Raw genomic sequence first — 26,418 nt, forward strand, 5'->3', positions numbered from 1 at the left:
TCGAAGGAGAGAATCCCGTGCCGTTGTCATTTGTTGATCATTCATCGTCACCCCGTCTTCCACACACTCATTGCCATGGAAACATTGCCGCCGCCGCCATGCGACCCGTCTCGGCGCCCATCATCCAAGAATGACCGTAGCAACCGCGGCAACGATAGCCGAAACAGCCGAGATGATCCGGATGGCCGAGACATCACAGCAACATCCATGGCTGAATCCAAAGCGCTGCTGAGAAGACGGGTTCAGAAACAACAGCAAAGAGAACAACAACAGCAGCAACAACAACAACAACAACAACAACAACGAGAGCAAGAACAACAACAACAACGACAAGAACACCGATCCAATCAGCAAGGGCAGTGGAAGAAGCCACGCAAGCATGAAGACGCATCCCGGCAGCCTCCCGAGACGAAAGCACCCCAGCGACATGGTCAACGCCCAGTAGTTGTTGTTCTGCAAAGTATCTCCCGTCTTCTGAGGGGCGTGTGGCTTTTATTGCGCTGGCTGTTTGCCCACCCAAAGCTCGTCGTTATCGCTTTTGCCGTCATTGCTGTCCTGTGCTCGGTCGGAAACCAGGCGTCGTCGTCGTCTTCGTCGTCGCCACGTTCGTCCGCCTCCCGGCACAGAGAGGTACTGTCACCCGTCATACCCAGCTTCCCATCCTTCTCGGACGGGATCAGCGACACAGCAGTCGTTGTGGCTGATGTGATTAACGGTGACCCCGACTACGCCCTGTATATCACACCATCAGTGATGCCGGCCCGTAATCTGCTTGATAACGTTGACTCGGCGATCCGGGCCTTTTCACAACGTCTCGTCCAGGAACAAACGCAGTACCTCAGACTCATTCACCGGACTGAGAACTCTCCAGCGTTAGGTCAGCCGCTGCGCAGCGCCTGGCCTTGGACGTACTCGCGACGACAGGCCCAGGCCAGGGATATAGCCCTAGGGCAGGGACGGCAGCTAGGCAAGCTTATTGAGGCAGCCCTCAGCTCACGCAATACGCTCGTGAAGACGCTTAGAAGCAAGCAGACGTTACAGGCCACGCTACACGTCTCTCGTAACACATGTAACTGGGCCAAGATGCTGGAAACCAAGCCTCAAATCGTCGCCGGCTTCGTCGAAAGGCTAACAACATTTGAGCCAGCCAAGGCAGATGGACCGCTGACCAATCATGACGTCCAGGTCCGGGACCTTGTAACTACCGAGGTTTCGCGAGCAAGGGTGCTCTGCTCTGGTTCCAACGTCATGGCCACCTCATGGAAGAGGTTGGAGGAGCACGTGGTCCAACGGGATGTCGAGGACCTTATGTCTGCGAGAGGGCAGGTGCAACATTTGCTGGAGCAAGTTGTTAATGGCTCCAACAATCTTGACCCGGATGAGCTGAACGAGTGGGAGGCCCGCTTGGTGGATATCGCCGTCGCACTTTTGAAGAGCATGCGTCAAGTCTACGGGAGGTACTCGGAAGTTTGATTTGCAAGCACGCTGTAAGGGGGTTGGCTAAGGGCCTTAATTGGGGAAGAACATAGGTTAAATTGATTGAATTGATAGGTATGGGTATTGACTTTCTGCTCGAGAACCTCTTCTTTACACATAGCTCGAGCTCCTCCGATTGCAGTACTGCTTCATAGAGACTGTATTAATGTATATCACCCCTTTAAGCTCTCTACACTATGTTGCTACAGTCCGGCGGCTATCATAGTGCCTAGCGCCATGCTGGTAAGCTGGGCCATTTGATGCTCTATAATGAACGTGGCACATGCAACGATGTTGCGACATCTTTGAAAACTCACTCTCGTCAAGGTCACGTCACTGTCGGGCTGCGCATTACAGTCCAAGCTGCCGAAGGTGAGAAAGGACATCGTCGGGGGTTATCTCCGCCTTGACCGGTCTAGTTGCCTCAAGGCCCTGGGTGGTGGACTTGCGCTCAGCAACCACCAGCATTCAGGTGTGGAAATGAGCGAGGATTTCTCCATGGTGAACCTCACTGCATTTCCTTTGACCATCTTCTCAATACCATCTCTAACGTACTTGTCGATTCCCCCGTATACGTAGCCGGTGGCAGAGCCATGCTTTCCTGTCTTGTCCTTAAAGAACGGGGCCTTGACGTTGATGAGCTAGAGTGTCTAAGCTGTCTTTCTGCCCTTTTTAATGGTAGGCTTGAATTTCTAGTAGTACGCGTCTGGGTTCTTCTTTCTAGTGAAGTCGCTAGTGGCCTTGATTATGTTGGTGTTCTCTATTGTTATTCTGTTAAATGAGCTAGGGGAGGCTATAGGGAAAGAGGTCCCTCCTCTGACGGTTGGTGGCACGGAGGTAGTTATATTCATAGCTCTTGGGAAGGTTGAGGGGTTGAAGCGGTCTGATAGGTTGGGGAGGGCTATTTCTCATATTCTAACTTGGTGTATTAACGTAACATCGGCAGTGTTGTTGTATAGCTTGTCCTGGACTATGGTAAGACTATCTCTGAACCTATTCCTAAACACCTCTAGGCATAACCCTCCGAGGTTCATCCCAGGCACCCCCTTGATTATCTGCGTCTATAGTTGTGAGGGAGGGGACAGAAGAACTATCTCCTGACTTCCTGTACTCATCAGGCGACACAGAACCTTTGGGTTGGATACAAAGGCTGCGCGCATGCTACGCAAAAGCATTGAGACATGATCTCGCTTCACCATGTTTTGAGTCACACGGCCTATTTTTCTGCACGCAAACGTGTACCCCTCAAGAGGTGATACAGTCTGTTGCGTTGGCAGCGTCCAAAACCTACTTTTCAGTCCGTGCGCTGAAAACACACAAATGTGAATTCTGGCTTGATGCCAGCCCATCACGATGGATAACAGTGATGCCAGCCCGGCCGCGATGGGCAACGGCGATGCCAGCCCATCGCGATGGATAACAGTGATGCCAGTCAAACGAAATCAAGGCTAGGTAGCGGGTGACGTACTATCAAGGGGCCTATTGCAGTCCTTGGAAAGATGCCCGTCTGTTACGTCACTTATTTCTTACGAGGCTCAGGGCACTCTCGGGGCCTCGTTGCCGCAGTTGTGACAAGCGCGGCCATCAACCACCCTAAGGGCAGTCACAGGAGAAATAGCCCACTGGTGATAGTTAGTAGTTAATAATACACAAGCAGTGTCAAGGAGGACTTACTCTCATGGCATTTGTTGCACTCGACATCGTCACCGGCCTTGCGAGGCTCAGTGCACTCCGAGACCTTGTGGCCAGACTAGCTGCAAAGGGGAAAGCCTTGACTGAGACGTCATCCTGTCGCAAAAGCCACTATTACCGTTGTTGATAGCGCCGCCCGTACGTTCAGGACAAGGAACCAGACAAGGGAGATTCCAAACCGTTGTACAGCCATCTACACACGGTCGCCTGGAACCGGCCCAGCCAAAGGCGCGTTATTTTGGCGACAAGATGGACACAGTTTCTCCCTTCTCGCCGTCACAGAGAGGAATCCTGCTCGTTCACAGCCCTGAACAGGAGGCTCTAGTGAGGATATGTGTGGTCGCAACACTATGGATTTGATCGGCGGACGGTATGCATCGAGATGTGCGTCAAGGCCGAGGGTGCCACGTAGGCTCGGAGGCTCGGATGTAGGAAGCATTGGAGAAGCGGCAGCCCGTCGGGTCATGTAGGCAAGGGAGACGACTGTTCTATAGAAAGGTTAGCGGTGGCTCCTTCCTGCGTTGCCTTGTACTGGCGTGTGGGGGCTGTATGAAATGCTTCGGGCGCAAGGATGTTAACACATTGGGAGGAACTTGGTGAGCTGGTAGGCTGAGACGACGCTAGACGAGGGGAGGACAAGCAAGAGAGAGAGAGAGAGAGGATGTGCTGATAGACAGTGGAAGAAGGGACAAGAACGACAGATGGGAAACAGGAAACATGGCGTACAATCTTTGGTATGAATTGACTGGACGAGCCACGGACTGCTTGGAGGAGGGGCAGAACTACCAATAGTGGTATTGACGATGACCGAGATGGACGGATGGGAGATATGGCGAGCGGGAACGATGGCAACCTGTCTGTCGGTGCCGCGCGCCCTTGAACGTGGCGACGGGTTGAGAGTTATGGATTCTCGCCCAATTGGGAGACCTCTCGGCCATTTCTTCCAAGACCACGACGCCGCTCGCTGCCAGCTCATGTGTATTGCGGGGAAATTTCCCAGACCGCTCAGCTATTGCCATCGGCACATGTTCCACAGCACCATTGAGGGAAATGGTGACGCGATGCTTGCGAAGGGTCTGTGGAGGGCGGCGATGGTGGCCATGGCTAGGGGGAGAGGTCTGTCGCGAAGTATTATATCGACGAGGGTCCGATTGATGAGGAGAGGGTGAGGAGCGATGGCGGATGGAACTCGAGGTATGGATCCAAGTTGTGGATTTCATTGAGAATCAGGAGATGGGAACGGTCATCGGGATGTTGGGAATCGTCGGCATCCTCGTTTCTGGTGGACGCGCAAATCAATGAGGAAATGAAAATTGGACTAGGACAGAAGCTGCGCGGGGTGTTCGTCGCGTCTCGGATAGTTGGGGGGCAAACGGTGCGCTAGCCGCTGAGGCACACACCAAGGTACCTAAACTTTGTTACCTACACTAGGTGACTAGGTACCTTAATGTTCATACCGGCTTGCCCGCCCCCCGACCCCGCACATGCCTGCTTATCCCGCATGTCGATGGAAACCCCAATTATTGATTTATGCAGTATACAATCGCATGCTAAGCAGTATGACCCCCACCCACCCACACTGAGGAACCAGCAGCGGGGGGGGGGGGGGGGGGGGGGGCATTCCTTCCCTGAGGGCCCTCCTCACTGCAGCCAAATAAGATGGGCTAGGCGGCAGGACTGGTCGGGCACATGCATTCCATGTGGTGTCAGGAGAGATAGAGACAGAGAGATAGAGTAGATCAAGTCGCTAAAGGGGAACCTCGCATGTTCTCATGGCTCTGTTTGGTGTCGGTGTGGTGATGATGGCCTTGGTTGCCAAAGGTCGCGGGACCTAGAATATCTGGACGCCATTCAATTAGAACTCATACAAATAATGAACAAGTAGCGGGAAACTCGTGCTCTACATTGGATTGATTGCTCAAATGTCTTTATCTCTGTAGACAATTGGCACTAGTGGATGGATATCACAGGAGGCTCATGGTTGTGTGGCTGACGGCATCCGCCACACAACCATGAGCCTCCTGTGATAATGGACCTACCTGTTTATGCTTTGCAAAGGACTTTGCCCACGGCAGCAACACGCGAGACCCCCCCTCAATACTAATACTCCATCCACCACCTACTTCTACTTCTATCAGCAGCTTTCACGGTCATAAAAAAAAAGACATTGCATACGCTTGATTGCGGATAGCAAGACACAAGATTTCCTGACTGCATAAACCGACGGGCTGCGGCCGGGTGAGTCATTCAAGGAAACCGAGCGTCCAAGACCCATAGACATTATCCAAGGCAAGAATTGGGGATTGGGGAGTGGTTCTCCATGTAGAGGATATTGGTTTGCTGTCTTTGTAGAGATGGACATGACCCAAGGGAGACTGGCTGGCTGACCACCGGTCTTTATTACGGCAGCTTGACAGACGGGCTATTCTTACTTTGGGGGGGGGGGCGAGTTATCCCTCTTCCTTCAGCAACATCAACCAGCCCTTCTTCTAGGTAACCTCCTATCGCTCTCTGACCTACTAGATGCAATGGCCAAAGGCAGAGGAAGGTTCTCAAGACGTGAAGAAGCCAGCTACAAGCAAGCTGTGCGACAAGAACCAAAGACAATATACGAGTCGCTTAAGTCTATCATGCCACTAAAAAAGACCGTGTTTCCACCATTGACTGTCATCGTCAATTCTCTCACCCAATAGCCTAGCACACGATCAGGGGCCAACAGAAATAGCAACGAGGCAGCGCCTCGAAATCAAGAGGCTCTGTAATTACTCCTTAATCTAGAATAACTTTGCAAAAGAGCCACTATAAAAGTCTGTGTGTGAATATGCCTACAAGTCAAGGTCTCTTAATCGTTGAATCCGGATCTCTACGTCCCGTTTTTCCACCTCTAGCTGTTCTCGTGCGGTGCCCAACGCAGTTGTGCCATTCCGAATGTCACAGAGCCGACGCTTCAGGAACCTCCGCTGCCTTCTCTGCTCTGCAATGCAATTGTTCTCGCATGCGGATCGGTTGGGGAGGTCAAGGAGCTGTCTGATGACATCGCCTCGCTTGCTCACTTCGGCGTTGAGTGCTGACAGCTCTGCAGTGATGGCTTCGGGAGTCTGATTGTTTTGAATGGCTGTAATTGCGTGTAGCACCTCGGATACATCCTCCCCGTAAGTCGCCAACTGGGCAACGCTGCTTGCTGACTTCTCTTTGAATAGCCTAGTCATGGTTTCTTCCCATTGGCGCCGAATAGCTCTCGCCTCCTGGAACCCCCGTTTCGAGAGCTTGGGAAGCTTTGACGTACTGGGCTCGTCAGGTATCTCCACATCCATGTCGTCAAGGTCTGCGTGCAGATTCCAAGGAGCCTCTGTCCCCGATGTTGGAATGAAGGCCATGAGAGTGCGCCGCCAGAGGGCTACATCCACACGGGAAGGCAAGCGCCTCCCGATGATCAAGTAGGCAGAATTGATGAGTACCATGACACCGCAGTCCACGTCGTTTGTTTGCTCGTTACATAGCATGGAAAGCAGACTTGTAACGTTTAGACGGTCAAGGTTCATTGACAGTAGACTGACGGTGCGCTCTACGTCTGGTTTCCAACGGTCCCAGTGACGCGAAAGGGAGTCGTAGACATCCATTGTTGGAGATTGCGCTGCCTGGACCAGGAGAATCCAGTGCTGAAAGCGAGGGACATGAATAGGCACCAAGAGGTTTCTTGATCGCTCGATGATCGTCGAATAAGTTTCGTTGCCTCGCTCTGCTGTCGTGCAGTAGGTCGGAAGCATGCCAAAGTCGCCGGAGTGTAAAGCACCTAGTAGCAGATGCAGGCATGTGTTGACTGCACTATCGTTTAGTCTTGTACCCGGCGCCAAGGTAACAAGCAGCTCTGGGCTGAGCGAGGGTGTCTCTGTGTCCGTAGTATCTGTCTCAGACAGTGTTGTTTCATCCGTTGATGTCATGTCAACAGGGGTGAGTGGTGACGTTTCCTGATAGACTGAGGTGTGCAGGGGAGCGGTGCCGGCTTCGGCGACGAGGTCTCGATGGAGGGCCTCTGCGTCTAGTTCGGAATGGACTGGGGCTCGAGCTAGTGACTGGTAAAACGACTCGTCGATGGGCGCCTCTTGATCTACAAGAGGCAAAGGATGGCTATGAGAGACGTCGCTCATGTTGTGAGGTTTGGGTGTCAAGTCAGGCTCGATTCCGTGATGCGCCTCTGTCTCGAAGTCGGATCTGACGTCAACGGCTGCGTCCTTGTCAGAACAAAACGAGAGAATGGGCTTATGGAAGCCGGGCAAGATAAGGATAACCTACTTGTGGAAGGAGGAGTGGCGAGCAGGGCAAGGGCTTCAAATGAACCACTGCCAGTGACGATTGAATAAGAACCGCGCTCTGTTCTTGGAGTTGCATAAAGAGACTTGGCTGGCATGGAAGGGCTACGAATCAGAAACGGTGTTGATAGTAGGTCAAAATCCTCAGCCTCGTCCTCAACTTCTCGCCCGATTTGCGTCGTATCTTCAGCGATCAACCTGATGCATTCGTCGCCAGCCATATGACTTAGTTCCCCTTCGTCTTGGCGGCTGGTGGTGTTAGGAGCCTCGTCGCTGGCACTCGGAGAGTGACTGAGGTCGTTTGGTTTGCAGTCGACCAAATTCTCGGCAGTGCTCTCTGGGTTGTTTATTGGAGAGACGGGAACTTCAGCAAGAGTCTTGTAAGACTCTGCGTCAATTATTTCGTTGGCGCGGACAACGTCGCTGGGAACCCATGTACTGAAGCGACTGACGCGACTAGGGGCCCTGCTGATGTCCTGTCTCTCTTTCTGAGCCTGTTGCAAGGCAGAAATACTAGTATCAAGGTCGTGGGAGGTTGCCAGACGCTTGAGGTGAGAGAAGAAGCGTTCGCTTTGGACGTTGTCGAACAAGGCTAAGAGACGGTCAGGGGCAACGTTCTACGTGACCGAAATCGACTTGATGTAGTAAGAAATGTTGGAGTGACGTCGCGGGCCGGCAGCGTCGAGGACCTTTTGAATCGGGAGGGGAAGAAGGGCGATTAGATGTTCTCGCGAGTGAGTCTTGCTGTGTCGGCGGACGATGTCCTCGAAGTGGAGGCTCAATTCCTCAAGATTCTGAAGCTGGCTTGATGCCTTTTCGGCGAAAAGGTCTAGGTCTTCTTCGGCAGAAAGCAGCGGCGTCTGGGGCCGTGACTTCTTGGATGTGCTACGAGTGGGCCGCGTCATTTGGATTATATTGTCTCTGCGTACCTATATGACGCCAAATGCTAGAAGTAGGCTATGCCTGTGGGAGAAGAAGAAGAAGAAGAGGAGAGACCAAGAAAGAAGTAGAGAGGAGGGAGAGGTGACATAGACCAAGAATGGAAAAGAATCGTCGGGGGATAGAGTCAACAAGGACCTTTCCGTAGGTACCTAGGTACCCTGAGTTGATATCATGATCTAACCTAGGCCTGAGGCACCTTGGCAAGGGGTCAAGAAGGCATGATGTAATGGAGGGAGGAAGAGGGGGAAGGAGAGTGAGCCGGCTGGGGGCTTTTATGGCAGGAACCTGACTTGGGTTCCTACGCAACTTCCTTGGCTAGTTTTGTACTGGTTGTTGTGTAGCTAGCCTACGCAGCTCTTGTCTTGCGCAAGGATATAGGTACCTGTAATTGCTGTTGAACATGTGGCGTTGTCAAGACTTGCCTAGCGTCATGCTTCTGGGTTTTAGGGTCATCAGCGACTCTGGTGTCGTTCACTAAGCCTCAGGGACTGGTCCCAATATGTGGGTTAGTGCAAGACAAGGAACCAAGGCAAGGGGAGTACGGAAGCTAACGGCCTAAACAAAGAAGAGCCATATGGTAGCGTACGTTTTGAAAAGTGCGTGATTCAAACGAGGTTTCTGGGCGTCTAGTGTTGGCTGCATAGCTTTTGACCTAGCCGGCTGTTGGTTCCGTAACAAATTGCGCGGGAGAGTCGGAGTCGAAGCTCGAGGTCGGGGTCCTTGGCGGAAAGTCTTTGTGAAAATAAGGTTTCAGAATCAAGAAGCGAAGACGAAAAGTGCGAACGAGGTATAGACAGACTGGGCTGTACCAAGTCTGTTTGAACAAGGGGGCACAGGGCATAATGGCTTCTGCAGGTACACACTGTAGGAGGACCTCTCTTAACATTCAGTGGGGTCGACTCCTGATGTCGGTCAGACATCTGGACACTACCTTGGGTTGGCTTTGCAGGGCCTGCATCAAGACTCAAGCCGCAGGTGATAAAAGCTAGATTAAGAAACTTGGGCTGTTCTATATCTCTTCTGCGTAGGTTTCTTGTCGTGGTTTGGTGACAGACGCTACTTATCTTGGTGGAAGGCTTCCGTGGGTGCTTCCAGTCATGATTTCACTCTTTTGGTTGCTCAAGATGGAAGGACGACCCGGATTAATTCGTGGAGAGGAGCTATTGTATCGTGGCCGTCGGATCTGGAGTAGGCGTTGGGTGCAACTCTGTTCCAAATATGCAGAAGCACCGGCGAGAGTTCGGGGAATTGAACCTCAACAACGAGATCGTTTCACCACGCCACGAACTCGCATATAAAACCATCTTGACTTCTCCTCTCCTTGAACCCAAGAGAAATTTCCCAGGAGCATATGTGACATTGTAAACTTTGGATAAACGTAATTCCGTACACTGCATCTTACAAAAGGATCGCCTCGCGCACCGTTCCGGACCAGCTGGTCTTCCCGACCCAAGCCAGAGGCCATTACCATTACGTAAGATGTCTGATAAGATGTCTGACAGACATCCTGCTCTGGCTGGTCGCGTCAGGAGGCAAGTGCTGCCAAATCATCCCCCCCTGCCTACCTAACAAGGTCCTGTTGTGAAATCAACGTCATCCCTTATCGCTGCCTCTATCATCCCATGATAGCGAACGTCTGAATCCTTGATTCTTCACACAACAACAACGGCGGCAGCAACGGCCTAGACATTCCTCTGTAGAAGCTGATGCAAATTTTCCATGACAAGGCTGGTACAAGTAAGAAGCAGGTGCGTCAGGCATCGAGAATGAGCATGGCGACGACAGCCATTGCGTTTCTGATAGATTGCCCTTTGACGCCTCTGAGCTCACATGGCATGAGGAACCAGCAACAGCAGGCGGTGGGGTTGCAATTTGGCATTCGCAGTGAAGTCCACAGGCGAGCGATATCTGATATTCCAATTTACATATGACGGGTACTTCTTCCCTCCACACTGACTGACTGGCTGACTGATCGATGCGGATAGTGAGACATATACGGCTCCAGAGACGACTCCATCACTGCCTCTCGCCACTCGCTTGCTTGCTGCGCCGCTACCCGGTATCTACCCTGCCCGTGATGCCTGTTTGCTAAGATCGGGAGATGGTTGGGCTGACAAATTCATGGATCAGGAGCTCATGGTGGCGGCGGTTAAAAAAGTTGCTGCAGGGACCTTGTCATGATGATGTGGCCGAACCAATATTGATCATGTAGCGAAGCATGGTATCAAAGTGCAAGATGCAATGGTGGATGGCATGCCTGGCACGCACTTACGGCAAAGCAGCTTTGTCTAACCATGTGCAGCGTAAAAACAGTGAAGGGCAAAACCTTTCTCGGCCACAGTGTGGTGTGGTTGGCTAGTGCTGAGAGAGGAAGGAGGAATGGATGGCAGTGGTGACTTCCATACACTCCCACCAGCCACACCAGCCAGATGTCTGTCAGACATCTGACGGATATGGCGCGGACAGCCCCATTGCACCCCGACATCGTGCAGCTAAACCTCCTGAAAGGCCACTACCACTGCCTCCTACACTTCCTAGGCCTGATACTAGGACAGGTATCAAGGACAGCGACCTGAGCTAGATACTGGAGGCGGCAACATGGGCAACCAATAAGTGCTGTAGCTTCTAGGGACCACGTGGTGGGCTGCAGCTGGCAGGGGACCGGCTTACACTTGTATAGGTACGTACTTGTACAATGTACGTTCCCTCATTCCATTACCACGTGGATCGTGGAGCCTAGCCACATGGACCCACTCCTTTCGCGAACGATTTTGGTGCAAAGCGTTCGTCAGAGAGACTCCGTGCGCAATCCATGCGCCACATGAACAGAGAAACATCTAGGCGAGGACCGGTGCCTCATGCCACAACATCATCTTGTGTTGTGCGTGCAATGAGGTGCGCCCGGCTGCTGCAACCGACCAGGATTCTCTCATTAAGCGATTCTGGAAGTGCCTGAACATTCCATTCCAGCGTCGTCTTTATGCCTCGGCCACACAAATGTTCAATTCCGCCTACAATCTAATGATGCCCTGTTGCCCTTTAGACTGGGAATTGATCAGCCTCATACATCTGCTCGGGCCGCTCGATTGACACCTGCATCCCATCCGTGTCGTATATGCCATAAAACACGAGAACCACAATGCCAGATTTGACAGTCAATACGACGGAGCGACGCAGACTCAAGCCATTGAAGAGAGGTCTCCCGGCCCACCAAGCGACACGACTTCCTCGTCGTTCTGCGAGACCAATGGCTGCATACCAGACCAAAACAGTCATGGCCGCAGCGTGGGTTATAGGACAATCCGTGTGTTCCGCAATGTCCGTAATGACGAGGGGGCCTTTAGACGTCGACAGGAATGCCACAAGCTTCATTGCTTCGTCTTCGGTCCATAAATTGACCTATGCAGGGAAGGCAAGTCAGCTTCTTCCCTCAATGCCATGTATGGTTGTTCGGTGCAGCAAGGTTTTCTTTGCTCTTTGTGTCTTGGAAGGACTCCCATGGGATGCATGTCATGGGAATGGCTTACCGGCTCGGGTGGAGGAGTAGCGGGAAGCGAATGATTGTCGTCGTCTGCGTTGTCGTTGTCGTTGTTGTTGTCGTTAGGCGCCTGGGATTGGGACCTGCTTTCATCTCGTGATTTCAATGTCGAGTTTTGCTTCGAGAGAATCGTCTTGTATTCTCGAATTACGTGAGCCGAGACGCGGTGACTGCGAATCGATTCCAAAGGAAGGCGAGCGTGATGTGCCAACGTTGGACAGGCGGACGGGAGGAGAGCTGTGGGCAACAGCAGATAATGAGGGCGGAGGCGGGGGCGGGGGTGACGACATCTTTTGTTTTCTAGAAGATGGCTGTCAGTCCATGTAAGTAGATCAAAGAGTCTATGTGTTGTCTAAGTGGACGGTTTAAGAGAATCAGCGCATGTATACTTACATTGACTGATTGGTGGGATGCAACTTGGAATGTGAGTGAGTGTTGCGACGAGTGAGTGGTGTTAAGTTGAGTGAGTGAGAGATCGGCCGGGGTCGAGTAAAGAAAGATGTGAGTGAGTGAGTGAGTGAGTGAGTGAGTGAGTGAGTGAGTGAGTGAGCTAGTGAGTGAGGTTTGACTGAACAGGACAAGCAGTGACGTGACGAGGCCTGCCTTCCTGAGGTACTAAGTTGTTGATTGCTGAGGACTAGGGCACACAGTACGCACCAAATGATACGTACGGTAGAAACCATCAATGCCGTCCTCTTTCTACGCCCTCGCCCTGAGCAAGTGTAGCTTCCCCATTCCTTGAAAGTCAGCCAGCAGAAGAAGAACTAACCTATTCCGCTAGTTTCTGCCGTTTTTTTGTTTTCTGTTCTCTATTTTCCTTTTCTTTTTCTTTGTGTTGTCCTCCCGTCTGTCCGGTTTCGTCTGTTCGGTTCCTGTTCGGTTACGCCTTGTCTCTTTGGTTCTGTTGGTCTGTCTGCTGTGTTTGTCTCTCTCTCTTCTTTAAGATGAGTGGAAACGGTCGTTTCCCAGCCGAGGGCGGAATGAATATAAGCGTTGCTTTAGTTAATAGATGTTGCCGACATCCTGCATCATGGATCTCAACTTGCTCTATCTTAATCTATGTCTGGCTTTAATGCGCATCTAGATACATGAACGCTGCACACTTTCACCAAAGGTTATCTAGAAGCCCAAACATGGGTCTAATCATGCTTTCTAGGACTACATCAACGAGTACCCGTTCCTCCAGCACCCGACCACGGCCAACGAAAACCAATGGGCAACGGGGGCAGCAGCAGCCATCTCGGGGCACCAGACGGCCGCCTTCATTCACCACCCGCGGAACCACGCCCAGGGAATCACCCAGTCCCTGAAAGATCAGGGCGTCACGCCCTCAAAGTCGCAGAACCAGGTCCAGGTCCAGGTCCACCTGGCATTCCTGAGGGATGCCTACGAGAACGCGCAGTGGCACCACCCCCACCCGTGGACGTCTTGACGCCACTGGTCACAATGACCAACCTCTGCCGCCAGCACGTACCGGGACAGCCCCCGTACCATCTCCTCTGGGGCCCCCATGGCTTCGTTCTTCAGGCAATCCGAGCCCACCCCCATGGCCGCCTCACAAGGGCGACGGCCTCTGACGGCCTCCGGCGCCTGCGCCAAGCTTTCCAGCTGCCGGAGCCACCGAGCCGCCGTCGCAAGACCCCCGCCGCCTCCACCGCTGCCGCCGTCGCCAACACCACCACGCCCGACCCCGAGGTCCCCCGCGGGGCTTCTATAGCGGTCCCAGCTCCGGGTGAAATCTCTCCCCCTCTCCCCTTGTCCCGCGGCCCGCCGCTTCAGCCCCTCCCTGGTCGAAACGAGAAGAGAAGAAGGAGAAGCCAGCCGCCGCCGCCCGTCGTCAGACCCCCTCCCCCCCTCCCATGCCCGAGGACGGCAACGAGTCCGATGACAGCGCGACCGGCATCGTCATGCAGCTCTTCTAGCAGCCCAACCTCCCCCTGGCGCCGTTGTCACGCAAGTACAAGGCCATCAGGGCCGAGGGGCTGGCCGCCCACGCAAATGAAGAGAAGAAGCGCAAAGCCGCCAAAGCCCGCCAGTTGAACAAGGAGAAGAAGAAAGCCACCATGCTGGCTAAGAAGGGAGAAGAAGAAGAAGAAGAAGAAAAAGAAGAGAAAGACGAAGAAAAAGGCTTGGATCTCGAGACCAAGAAAGAGATCGCCGACGACATTGCCACAGCGGCCGCAAGGGCTGCATCTAGGGTGGCCAAGAGGAAATGGGGCCATCTGCTTCAACCAGCGCGCCGAGGGGTCGTGACCCGGCGGGTCAAGTCCAAGGCTAATGAGGCCGTGATGAAGACCATTTAATATTTTAACCATGGCCAGTAACCCGAAAGACCAGTCCCAATTCCGTCGACGACGAACCACGGAGGACAGAGTTCGGAATGCATTGAACAACGGCGTGACGCCCTCCTTCTTCCGCTGGGTCATGCAGGCGCACCCCCAGTCCGGCCTCCTACCTAACGATGCTACGATTGATTCAAAAGACGCGACGGACATCGAACCCTTCCGATATGTTCGTGGCACCAGGGCTGTGAGTCATTCCTCGGGCATGATCGGACCCTAGATGTCCCGTGCTATTTTTTTCTCTATTTCTATGCTTCACAATATGCCTTTTTCTTTCCTTCCCCTCATTCTACAAGCTTATACTAAGAGAATACATGATTACAGGACTACCCCTTTGATATACTAGATGACGACGATAAAGAATGGCAACAAGGCTTGACTGCCGACGACCTGGCTGGGGCCAAAAAGGACATTCTTCCGAGGTTCGCCCCTGAGCAGTGGTTGGACGACGGTGCAATCACACTCCTTCTCTAAGAGGTAGTCAAGAGCAGCAACCGTTGCAGTATCTTCAATACATACCAACAAGCTTCAATTAGCTATAATGCGAACGACCCCAACAAGCTCTATCGTACCAAGCGCCGTATGGACTTGATAGTTACAAGGAACGCGCGTGGAAGAGTATGCGCCGGTTGCTGGATCTCGTCTTTGACGAAAGCATCAACTTCTCCCCTCCCGTGGTGTAGCATGTAAGGATACAAAGCTATCCACAACCAACAGAATGTACTTGTGCAGTACTGACAATATGATGTCATATATAGGCCCCTCAGCAGCGAAACGGTTACGACTGTGGTCTCCATGTTATCCGCAACGCCGAGATAGCTACGCGCCCCGCCGGCGTCGACGCCGACCTCCCCGCCCCACCTGTTGAGCCGGACTTGCTACGAGCGCACTACCGCAAGATGGTCAAGGACATGACCGTTGGTTGAACGATGTCTCTTTTTTCCTTGCGTGTTTTTTGTTGTCAGATGCCATGGCTGAAGCCGATGCGTTGGTAGTTGTCTTTTCTTTTTTGTTATCTTTCTTCCTTTTTGTCTTATGACTTGTTCTGCTGCCCCGACAAGAGAGTTGGTGGCTAAATGAAACAAAGTGATTTCACTATTGTTTCCTGACCGGAGCCTTGATGCGTGACGGCATCTTGTTATCTGTGTGTTTAAGCACATGACAACTTCTCCCTCTACTTATTTTTCTTAGCACGCACTGTTCGTGTGGGTGGCGTATGCTTTTCCTACTTGTAAAAGTGACTCTACGACAATGCACGAATTGCCAGGACAGTTATCTGGATGAACAAAGCGCTTCTGATGGGCAGAAATGATACTTTGGTGAGTTACTCCATGTGCTATGACCTGCCTGCCTTGGACTGCCTAATACTGCGAGTCTGCGACAGAGGCTTTGATTGGTGTACAGATGTTGCTAATCCTCACGGGGGCTCATTGGAGCGCGTTTTGTACTTCAAGAACTCTGAAAGCAAATCCCGTTGCAGAAAGATAGTTGATAGAAACTATCTGTGGATAAGACACACGACCCATTGTGACGCCAAACATCTCTTCAGCACTTAGGTAGCGTCCAAATTCAGCAGAAAGCAGCTACTGGATGTTGTCTATCAGACTACTTCGCCAAGTTCAGTACCGACAACTCGGGTTCCCAGAGAACCTTGCCTCTAGCGCAGCCAAACGTCTACTCAGCATCCGTCTCTCTGGCACATTACCTACTGCCATGGTGTAATCCTTCATACTGATAGAGAAAGAATCTTCCCAGTTGATTGTGGCTGGATGAAAGTGAGAAGAGTGTCGAAAAGCTTGGTCTGAATCGAGCAGGTGGTCCAGGAAGGGCAGCAGAGCGTTGGCGCTGGCAACCATTAGAGCGGTAATGCCGTGCGTACCGTGTTGTCCAGTCGCCCGGTCGGCGCCCCAATCGACCAGAAGCGCTGCTGTATCGAGTTGGCGGTGCGCTAAGGCGATGTGTAAGGCTGGCGCCCACGGTAGATCGGTCGGGGCCTGCACCGGTCTGTTCTGGAAGTGGACCTTGAGATGCTGTGCGGGACAAACGCAAGGTTGGATGGCGGGAAGATTGATGGGGTCCATGTCGCCTCCAACAGCCAGGTCTTGGACCAAATGCGGCCATAGCACTGATTGCGTCAAGGCGGCAAGGTTCCGGCGTTTGAGAAGCCAACGGACAACTTGGGTGTTGCCATTGAGGGCAGCGACGTGAAGCGGAGCCTTCAGGGCATGCCCGACGGCGAGATGGGGAGGCCAGGGCCAGTGATGGCGGCAGGCGGTGCTAGGTACAAGAAAGTAGGACCAGATGTGCTTGTGTTCAAGGTTATCAAACTCAGGAAAAGAACTTTATTGCTAGACGCGGCGGCTGCAGGGCTGCCCACAACACCACAGGGGCCGCGGCGTCCCTGATCTCTTGTTCGCAACGGCTTGAATGATTGCTGATGACATAGTCAGCTCTGCAGAGGCCTGATTCTTTGTCTGGCTGTGTGGTCGCGGATTCTGCGAGTATCGTGATCAATCGCGAGGCGAAGCATGCGTGGTGCTGTCAAGGTCGAAAGAGCTTTCGAGGTAAGGCAGAGGGCCCTCATCGTTGCAAAATCATCGGTCTTGTGTATAATCAATCGGAAGATGTCGCAGGGGAAAACGGGCCTCATGGTTGGTTGACTTGGGCCAAGTGAGTTGATGTTGGCAGAAGGGGACGAGGATGTCAACAAGAGAATAAGAAATACGATGAAGGAGCGAAGATGAGGTTTGCGGAAGGCGGTTGTCTATTCACCACCTTCCTTCAACTGTTGGTTGGCGCAGTCCACGTGATCTCCGCCAGGCCGGTACGGGCAGCCTCTTGGAGATAGACACCTTTTGCTTGCCAGTAGACATTTTCTTCTGTACACATCACAGATACCAGAATCATGGCGATTTCTCAACCGCCGTAGTTAGTAAGGTATTGCGCTACTATGGGCTAGTGATCGTACACTTGGAACGAGATGGCTGCTTTAACCTGACTGAAGCAAGTGAAGGGTTAACAAACTCGACTTTCCAAGTTGCAACAACTGTAGGACCAAACTCATCCTAGTATTTGTTGTCTGCCCTCTAGTCCGTGAGATCATGTTGTATTCTTTTGAGTTTCAACCAACATTTCAGATTTCTTGACCTACTAACTTAACATGTGAGTTGAGAGTAATTAGATGATTCTGTGATTTCTTCCATGTTCCCACCCAACTTCTCTTGAGGACGCATCGGATTAATCTTTCGAAGGCAATTAGTAGATAATAGCAAGTGAATAGAGGGTGGAAGCTTGGAGGCAAAGGCCATGACTTGCGAGCCAACGTTGCTGTCTAGGGAAGGGTAAGTAAGTATCACTTGTTCTGGCTGTGAGAGTTCAGGCTGCCGTAGTGGTTAGCGTACGTTAAATTCCAGCTGACATGAGTTGGGCGATTACACAGAGGGTTCAGGGGTCTCAGTGCACTCCCACTACGCCACTCCACTGCACACGCAGTACATGTACACTGAGTACTCTGTATCCGTACACAGTACGGAGTACCTCAGCCGATAAGTGGCCCCACCATTCTTATCGATTGTGTTGCCCAGAACTAGGCAGAGCGAAGCCATAGTTTGAGCCACAAGGCCCACTTCTTTTGCGAACGATTTTGGTGTAAAGCGACCGTCAAAGAGGCTAGTGCTGGCTCCCTGAATGTGGCGTGGCCCTTGGTGTGGCATGTGCTCAATGCATGCATGTCCTACCATACACACACACTCGGCCACATTTGACGACAACTGCATTCCCAGACCTGTCACAAGACGTAATACCCCGCCGACAGACGTGTCAGAACTCAGCCCTAAGAGCAGCACTGGGCCGCGCCGCATCATGCTGCGATTCTGTGGAAACCACAACGACGGGGCAAACCGCATCGGGCATGCCTTACTACATAGCATGTATAAACAATCATGGTGGACCTTACATCCGAGATTTGAGCAAATAAACAGAACTTGGACGAACAAAAACAAACACGACCCCCTGTTATAACAACAATGGTTCCATATTTGGTAAATCCCTGAAATGCCCCTATGCCCCGTCCACCTTGTTGCCATCAGAAGAAGCCTGCTGTTCTAGCTAGATTTCGCGCAGCTGGTGATCGACCTCGACGGCAGCCAAGAGATGCTTGCGCTGAGAGCCCAGGAGCTTCTTGACCCTCGCTTGGGTGGCGGAACACGAGGCTCCGTTGGTTTGATTGCCTTGACGCGTCCATAATGTCGCCGCCGACGTCTGCTGATGCTGACGCTGTCCTTGAGGTCGGATGGAGAAAGGCGGAGGCAGGCTAAACTGATTGTCCTGTGCAGTATGCTGCGGCTGCTGTTCTTGTTGTTGTTGTTTTTCATGGTGATGGTGCAGAGGACGATGGAAACTCTGGGGTTATTCTTCTCCTGCTGATGACCTAACTTTGAATGGATTTTACGCCACTGGTCATTAGAAAGAAGCATCGCCAGGGCTTGGGGGCCAGGCGCCGGGGCGACAGCGTTAGCCTCTCACGGTCTGGCAGTAGTGGTAGTGGTAGTGGTGGCTATCTTTGACTGGTGGACAGCACTATTGCGGCTTTAAAGGACGTTGGATTGGCTATTCGAGCGATGTAGATGGCGACGCTGTTGTCTACTTCCGTTGTGTAGATGGGAGCTTGTTCAGTAGGGGTGTTGTTAGGATACATGACGATGACGATGGTGGTGATAACCCAAAAGAATTGCAGCATGTTGATGCAGCAATGGTAGACTATTGATATTGATGTTTTGGCTGAAGCAGAGATGAGATACATATACCTATTTTCATTGCCACCACTGAACAACAAGATAATAATAGTGCAAGTTGATTCGCCATCTTTAGCTATAAGTTAGACCAAGGGAGAGAGGAAAGACGCAACTAACGGTTGGCGGGCCAATATTCATAGTGAGATGTGACGGCCGTGTATTCGCTCTCATCTTCTCTCCATCCCGTTCCTTGTCCTCTGTGCTGCATCATGGCATTCATTTGGTCCATCTCCCAGCCTCAGAATCAAACACCATCGTTTTCAGAGGGGTCCAGGACAAAATCGCCCGAGACTGCCCATCCGGTGTAGCAAAGCTAACAATCAGAAGCCAAAGAATAGCTGGTCCATGGACTGCGAAATGGACTGTTAATATGGCAAAGGGACTATAAAACACGGCTGGGGCAGCCACTCTCATCCGCCCGCACTCTCCTCACTCGCCAAAAGCGCTCTTCTCATGTCGTATCCCTTTTCGCAGTGACACACAGAACAGTATAAAATTATCAAGAAACAAAGAAGACAACCAACCGACAACAACATGATGAGATACCCTATTATGGCGGGTCTGGTATGTAGCTTTGTATATGTTGTTGTATTCTGGCTTGCTTGACTGCATAGTCTATCTTTGCTGGTGCCTATTATCAGTAATCCTAATTGCCAGAGTAAGTCAAAGTTCCCCTGTCCCTAGAGTCGGGAAAATCACAGACGTGTTGCCGCGGAAACTCTAACAAGTTAATCCTTTTCCCCCCTGTTCTCACAGAAGCCACTGCCTATATCTATGACATATGCTAGGACTACCTGCCCTTAGCTCAGCAACGCAGGTCAAAACGCTGTACAAGGCCTTGGGCTTGGACGCCGTTCGGAATCCAGGCGTTGCAGACATCTGGCTGGCGCTGCGGGACCAAGTCGAGGGAAATTACTACGCAAATGGCGCTCCCCTGGACGACGACGGCGACGACGGCCCCTTCGTCGGCTTGCTGCATAGAGATAACAAGGTGGATTAGGGTGACAATAGTAAGCTACGACGAGATCCACCTCCGCCGACCCCGGCGCCCCAGGCTACCGACGTTTGGGCACAGATTGGCATGCTTTTGATCGACAGCAAGCTGCGCACAACGTACGACCAGGCCTTTATGCCCTTTCTGACGGGACTGGGGTCGATTGGACGGCAGCGCTGGGCAGGACGTGTCGGTGGAATGAAGAGCAATGACGGGGCACAGGTGGATGGATGTATGGATGCTTGGTTTATGTTGAGATAGTGAGACGGCCGCTGCATAAGACCTCCTTTTTCCCTCTTTCTTTCTTTCTTTCTTTCTTTCAAAATAATCGAGCGAAGCGACTGGGGTAGAGGCTAAGCTTACTAGTACCTTAGAAGACCTTGTTCGCCTATTGAGTACATGGACCATACGCCTTCCACCTGGCACATCCCATGAATGACCATGGCCCACCATGTCGTTGCCCGCGGTAAGTTTACTGTGTACTAATGCGTTATCTTCCTAGGACGTAACTGCTTCATCTCCCTCCCTGTTCTTCCCATCCTTCTCTCTCTCTCTCGCTTCATCCCAAAAGGCGTGAACCACAGAACTAAACGGCTGCCTCTGTTTTCTCCACCTTGCGAGCCGTTAGGGCAAGAAGATAAGCACTTTCTGGTCACGCCCTCTGGGAACAGTATGCCCGTATGATCCCAAGACTCTACTACGCTAATAACCCTCTACACCCTTACAAAAGTCTTATAACTGCTAAAGATTACGCCTGCGCCAAGTTCCTGTAGCCCAAGTATGAGCTCCTAGCTGCTGTCCAAGACGACGACAACGGCGGCAGCGGCGGCTGCGTCAACGAAGAAACCAACAATAATGGCAAAACGACCCAAGAGATCGCGTGGCCTAAACAATAGGACAACCGTAGGTCTCTGGCGGGTGCGCCGTACCGTACATAATGGAAGGCCTTTGCCACCACCCACAGAAAAGAGACGGTTCGTTTTCTCCCTCTTCTTCGCTCGTCCAGGCTGGCTCTCTTGCTCCCCCATCTAATAAACTTGTTGACTCCCCCTTGGCTGACCTGGGCAGAAGAATCAAAGAACGACCTAGACGACTGAACACCTGCCCCAAAACCACACCAGAAACCACCCTTAGGATCACAGCCGCCTGCAACAGTACATCACAGGCACAACAATATAGACTCGCAGGTTCCTCTAAAGGATCTTCAACACCGAACCGAGCTCGACCAACACCCTACGGTGACACCTGCCATCGTTAGGCCCGACAACCACTGTATTCCCAATTGCCACCCGCAGCAAGCCGACAACGCTCAGGCTGACCCTCCAAACAGCCTTCCGTCGCAGGAGGGATTGAAGCTGCCCCCCCACCTGGCCGAGCATCACAGGGTACACAAGGTTCTAACAGTCTCAAAACGGAATCACCGGGTGCAACCTCGTCCTAGTCCTTGTCGTTCTGGCCAATGTTTCTTTAATCACGCCGAGCGGGTGTAGTCGGGATCGAAGCAGCCGCCATGTCACTCGATGCACAAGAGACCTCGGGTCCAGGCTTTCCAGACGCGCTCGCCATCCGTCTGGCGCACGAGGCCCAGAAGGATGGCTTCTGAGGCACAGCGAGACAGGCCGGGCTGAATCTTGCAGTAGGAAACAAGGTCCCAGGCGGCGCCCCAGGACGTGTTGTCTGAGCGGACGAGGTATAGCCCCCGGGCGACGCGATCCCACTGCTTGAAGTCGGCGGTGGTGGGAGAGAGCTGGAAGAGGATGACGTGCTGCCATATGCGGCACTTACAGCCGGGGGCGAAGGAGATGTGGGTGTCGGTGATACGGAGGTGTTGGACTTCGGAGCGGCAGACGTGCTGTGTGTGATGCCCACGTCCGCTCAGCATACAGACGAGGCAAGAGAGGTTGGTGAGCATTTGGATATTTGACTGACCTTCTCGCTGTTGGGCGGGCACATGGATGACGAGCGGCGGCGACAAAAACGACGACGACGACGAACGGTGGGAAGTGGGAAAGGACGTTAACATGTGAGCTTTTGCTGTTGTTGTTGTTGTTGTTGTATTATTTAACGCCAGGGACGTTCCTAAGCAGGACAAAGGGCGCCTGGGGAAGCCAGCTTCTAATATACACGTTAAGTATACAATGTCCACTAAACTACAGTTTCCACTAGCCTATTATATATATCTTTAGTTAACTATATCTAGGAGTTTTAAACTATTATACTATTATTATTATTATTGGTATAAGTAGTTCTTTAGTAACCTAGTTCTTTTTATACCCTTTATTTATTTATAGTTTCTTAACTTTAGCTAAGAAAAGGTTCTTATATATTCTTTTATATAGTACTATTTATATATCCCTATAGACAAGGATTTACTATTACTATTTATAACTATAAAGGAAAAATAAAGAAAAAAAGAAAAAGAAATATTAAAAAAGTTATATATAGTATTTTTATAATATACTAGACACTACTGTTTAGCCCTATAGGTTAAAGGGTACTATAAAAAGAGTATAAAAGTAATTTATTTAAAATAGTGCTATACTCTTTATAGCCTACTTTACTACTTAATAAAGGCTTATAATAGTATAAGTTTATTTTATATTATATATCTAGGGGCTTTATAGCTACTATAAAGTATTATAGTAATAGACTTAGGTATATATCTTTATTTAGGATAAATCTTATTATAAAAGTTATTAAAGTATATCTATTTAATATAGGCTTTATAGCTTACTAAAAGTAAGTATTTTATATATATCTCCTTATTAAACTATAAAATTAGCTATATATATTATACCCTTTAGTAAAAGAAGAGATATACTAGTGTCTTAAGTTATTTATAAAAGTATTTTCTTAATACCTCTATATAGTTAAACTTATTATAATATTTAGTATAGTCCCTATAGCTTATTTTTACTATAATTAGCTAGTATAGTTTTATTTAGGAAAGTATAAAAAGTTTAGGTATTAAGTATAATTTAGTACTTAGTTATAGTTATAAGTATTCTTTTAGCTAGTTTTTTTTTTACTAGGCCTAGAGAGTCTATTACTATTTCTTTTTAATTTTATACTTAATATATATATAAGTTAGAAAGTATATATATAAATTAGCTAAGGCTATAAGTACTTCTTATTATACTAGTTTATTTACCTTTTTATTACTAAGGATATCCTTATGTTCTAGTACTTACTAAATACTAATATATTCTTAATATAATAAAACAGTTATCCTAAAGTTAATAATTACCTTTTATAATAATATTACTAAGGCGCTATCTAGGTATAAGATTATAGTAAAGTTATCTAAGTAAATAGTAATATTATTAATTTACCTTTTAGTATACCTTAGAGCTACCCTTAGGCTAGCTTTAGCTTTTTTTACTTCTATATTAAACACTTTAGTGTTTAATAGTCTTCTTTGTTCTTAGTAAATAAGTATTTTTTTATAGTATACTATATAGTTATACCTTATTTTTAATAAGGTTAGCTATAACCTATTTATATATACTTATATATATCCTATATAAAGCTTTTTTTTTTACTAGGTATACTATTACTTTATATTATTTTTATCTTTTACCTCTTCTTAGGTATAAGTAAATAAGTGTTAGTATAACTTATACTATAGTACTAGTTTTAAGTAACTTAAGGTTACTTTTATAGCCCTAAGTAAGATAGTAAAGTAAGTAATTCCTTTTTTTTAGTTTTAGTTCTTAGCTCTTTAGGCCCTTTATACTAAAGGGTATATTTTATTAAGTTTACTTAGCTATAGGCTATATTATCACTTAGCTATTTTAAGTAGTACTTTAGCTAGTAGAGTACTAAGTTCCTATAGTATAGTTATAACTAGTATAGTCTTTTATACTAGTAAGTAGCCTCTTACTACTTTATTAATAGCTATCTATATTTGTCCTATATAAAAAGATAAGCTATAGCTAACTATTAAGAAGCTTCTTTTTCTATATTTAAGGCTAAGTTGTCCTTTACTTAGGTACTAAACCTCTAATATATAAATTACCTTTAAAATAATAATTATATAAATTACCTTTTATATTAACCTAAGTAAAGCTTCTCTATAGACCTAACTTAGCCTTTTAATATATTTTACTATTATATATACTATTGCTATTCTTTTTATACTATATATTTTAAAGCTTAAGTATCTATTTAAGCAAACTCTTAGCTACCTTATAGTAGCACTTAGGGTTATTCTTTTACTATTATAGTATACTATAAAGTAGAAAAATATATAGTATTATAAGAAGTATATTACTTTTATTTTACTTAGGTTAAATAGAATACTGTTTTTTAGTCCCTAGTATATAGTATTATCTAGGATACTCTATACTTAGTCCTAACCTTCTTCTTCTATACCTCTTATATAGAGTATTATATAGTTATTAGTGTAGCTAAACCTTATATAAGTAGAACTAAATTAGTAAAGGAGTTTAATATAGTAAAGGTATAGCACTAGTAAAGCTAGTAACCCCTATAAAAGCCTATAGTATAGTAGCTTAAGGAAAGTAATATACTTTTTATACTATATTTAAGCTTATCTTTATATTATAAATAAGTATACCTATTTAACTAAGTTATTTAGTTAGCCTTACTTTTATAGTATATAAGCTAAGTATTTACTATTTACTATATTAAAAGTACTTTAGATATTTATTATAACTAAGGTATAGTACTTTTACTAATCTAGTGCCTCCTTTAGATTATATATAAAGGCGCCTATAATATTTATTACTAATTAATAAAAAAGGGCCTCTATAACTTATAAATATAAGATATTTAGTTTAATATACTTTTAAGATATATATTTTATAACTAGCTATTTAAGTTCTTTTACTAGTATAGATAGTAGTAAAATTAGTTATTAGCTCTTAGGTATACTAATGTCCTTATTAGCCTTTAGAATTATTACTATCTCTATATTATAAAAGTAGCTTAGGTAGTATTTAACCTAAAGGTAAAACTTATATAGTTACTATATATATATACTAATATATAGCTATACTACTCTTAGTATAGTAATTATAATCTTATTTACCCTTAGTATAGTGTTCTTAGCCCCTAGGAGTACTACTTCTACCTTTACTAAGGGTAGTTCTTTTTTTTACTAGATAGTTCTCTAAGGGACTACTAGTATAAGTAGGTTAATATTAGTATTAGTATTAAAGTGCTTAAGTAAGTGTTTCTAAAGGACTTTAGCCTTTTTAGTAAGGGTAGTAACTATATACTTATTAATCTATAAAAGGGGTACCTTAAACTAACTAAAAGGTTTTTATTAGCCTATTACCTTATATATACCCTAATTTATACTTATACTATTAATCTAGTCTATTTAGTACTTAGCCTTAGCTACCCTAACTGTCTTTTGTAACTCCTTAGCTACTATTATTATATTATTTTCTTTGCCCTGGTTTTTAGCCTAGTGGTACACTTATCTAGCTTAGGAGTATTCTAGTGTCTACTATACTGCTAATTTAGCGTTTAGCTGTTTCTTGCTAGTACTTGTTGCTGCTTTCTGCAGGAGCCCTGTAAGGGCTTAGGCTGCCTTATCGAGGGCGGCCGCGTCGTTCATGTTGTCTAGGAGCATCCACATGCGTTCCTGTATCTCTGTTAAGAAGCGTCCTAGCTCCTCCGGCGTAGCAAGGGATATTTTTGAGCAATTCTTTGGCAGTAGCCCCTTCAGGTCTGGGTGTGAGCTTTTGCGAGCGAGAGATGACATGAGATCTTGCACGGGAGCGAAACTCCTCAGCACTGCAACCAAGGCGACGGGATGAGCTGAAGGGTCGCGGTTCTGATTTGACGATAAAAGTGTTTGCGGGGGAACGAATCCATCCCATTTCCAGCTATGCTGGGGGGGGCGGCCTTTGCTTCGGGCCCCTAGAGGCGGAGAAAGTGATTCCCCCGTCCTCGAAGCAGTCATCTTTCTTCTCGCCACAGAGATGACAGATGACAGTGACATGGGAAGGAGTTAGCGCGGGAGAATGTCAGTCGGTAACAAAACATTTGGTAGATAGAAGCGGTTGTGGAGGTGAGAATCAACAAGCAACATGGCGTATATTCAATGCCATCGTTGCCGAATGTGAAGAAGAAGAGATGCTGTCAGGGAGCAGGGCAAGTTCGTGGTATGGATTACCTTGGTCCGCTTGGGCCCTCCCGTTTATGTCTTGATCATCTGTAGACCCCCGAACTTGGAGATGTTAGACATTAGTGGTGAACATTGTGGACAAGACGCGGCTAGTGACTGACTGTCTTGGGGGGCATCATCTCCAGGCGCTCGTCTGTTCTGCCCCAGCATTCATCCGGCACGGCGTGATGT

At 48.7% G+C, this 26,418-nt stretch overlaps 9 protein-coding genes across 9 annotated transcripts; 4 read left to right on the top strand and 5 right to left on the bottom strand.

Moving 5' to 3' along the window:
* Positions 1 to 75: 75 nt before the first annotated feature.
* GLRG_11224 (uncharacterized protein) lies at positions 76 to 1,473 on the top strand (the record flags this gene model as incomplete). Its single annotated transcript, XM_008101909.1, has 1 exon — positions 76 to 1,473. One exon carries the CDS (start codon positions 76 to 78, stop codon positions 1,471 to 1,473), a length of 1,398 nt encoding a protein of 465 aa, XP_008100100.1.
* A 4,520-nt stretch (positions 1,474 to 5,993) lies between these two features.
* GLRG_11225 (uncharacterized protein) lies at positions 5,994 to 6,788 on the bottom strand (the record flags this gene model as incomplete). The annotated part of the gene is made up of 1 exon (XM_008101910.1): positions 5,994 to 6,788. One exon carries the CDS (start codon positions 6,786 to 6,788, stop codon positions 5,994 to 5,996), a length of 795 nt encoding a protein of 264 aa, XP_008100101.1.
* A 1,307-nt stretch (positions 6,789 to 8,095) lies between these two features.
* GLRG_11226 (uncharacterized protein) lies at positions 8,096 to 8,383 on the bottom strand (the record flags this gene model as incomplete). The annotated part of the gene is made up of 1 exon (XM_008101911.1): positions 8,096 to 8,383. The coding sequence occupies one exon, from the start codon at positions 8,381 to 8,383 to the stop codon at positions 8,096 to 8,098; it is 288 nt and encodes a 95-aa protein (XP_008100102.1).
* Positions 8,384 to 11,459: 3,076 nt separating this feature from the next.
* On the bottom strand, positions 11,460 to 12,248 carry GLRG_11227 (uncharacterized protein; the record flags this gene model as incomplete). Its single annotated transcript, XM_008101912.1, has 3 exons — positions 11,460 to 11,819; positions 11,948 to 12,091; positions 12,171 to 12,248. The coding sequence occupies 3 exons, from the start codon at positions 12,246 to 12,248 to the stop codon at positions 11,460 to 11,462; spliced, it is 582 nt and encodes a 193-aa protein (XP_008100103.1).
* Positions 12,249 to 12,643: 395 nt separating this feature from the next.
* On the top strand, positions 12,644 to 13,390 carry GLRG_11228 (uncharacterized protein; the record flags this gene model as incomplete). Its single annotated transcript, XM_008101913.1, has 3 exons — positions 12,644 to 12,680; positions 12,740 to 12,747; positions 13,115 to 13,390. 3 exons carry the CDS (start codon positions 12,644 to 12,646, stop codon positions 13,388 to 13,390), a joined length of 321 nt encoding a protein of 106 aa, XP_008100104.1.
* Positions 13,391 to 13,404: 14 nt separating this feature from the next.
* Positions 13,405 to 14,261, top strand: GLRG_11229 (uncharacterized protein; the record flags this gene model as incomplete). Its single annotated transcript, XM_008101914.1, has 3 exons — positions 13,405 to 13,690; positions 13,738 to 13,862; positions 13,884 to 14,261. The coding sequence occupies 3 exons, from the start codon at positions 13,405 to 13,407 to the stop codon at positions 14,259 to 14,261; spliced, it is 789 nt and encodes a 262-aa protein (XP_008100105.1).
* Positions 14,262 to 14,271: 10 nt separating this feature from the next.
* GLRG_11230 (uncharacterized protein) lies at positions 14,272 to 15,226 on the top strand (the record flags this gene model as incomplete). Its single annotated transcript, XM_008101915.1, has 4 exons — positions 14,272 to 14,487; positions 14,625 to 14,722; positions 14,837 to 14,918; positions 15,059 to 15,226. The coding sequence occupies 4 exons, from the start codon at positions 14,272 to 14,274 to the stop codon at positions 15,224 to 15,226; spliced, it is 564 nt and encodes a 187-aa protein (XP_008100106.1).
* Positions 15,227 to 15,905: 679 nt separating this feature from the next.
* On the bottom strand, positions 15,906 to 16,381 carry GLRG_11231 (uncharacterized protein; the record flags this gene model as incomplete). Its single annotated transcript, XM_008101916.1, has 2 exons — positions 15,906 to 15,950; positions 16,010 to 16,381. 2 exons carry the CDS (start codon positions 16,379 to 16,381, stop codon positions 15,906 to 15,908), a joined length of 417 nt encoding a protein of 138 aa, XP_008100107.1.
* Positions 16,382 to 21,600: 5,219 nt separating this feature from the next.
* Positions 21,601 to 21,999, bottom strand: GLRG_11232 (uncharacterized protein; the record flags this gene model as incomplete). The annotated part of the gene is made up of 1 exon (XM_008101917.1): positions 21,601 to 21,999. One exon carries the CDS (start codon positions 21,997 to 21,999, stop codon positions 21,601 to 21,603), a length of 399 nt encoding a protein of 132 aa, XP_008100108.1.
* Between the last annotated feature and the right edge of the window lie 4,419 nt (positions 22,000 to 26,418).

The sequence above is a fragment of the Colletotrichum graminicola genome (assembly GCF_000149035.1).
Source record: "Colletotrichum graminicola M1.001 genomic scaffold supercont1.78, whole genome shotgun sequence".
Taxonomy (NCBI): Eukaryota; Fungi; Ascomycota; class Sordariomycetes; order Glomerellales; family Glomerellaceae; genus Colletotrichum; species Colletotrichum graminicola.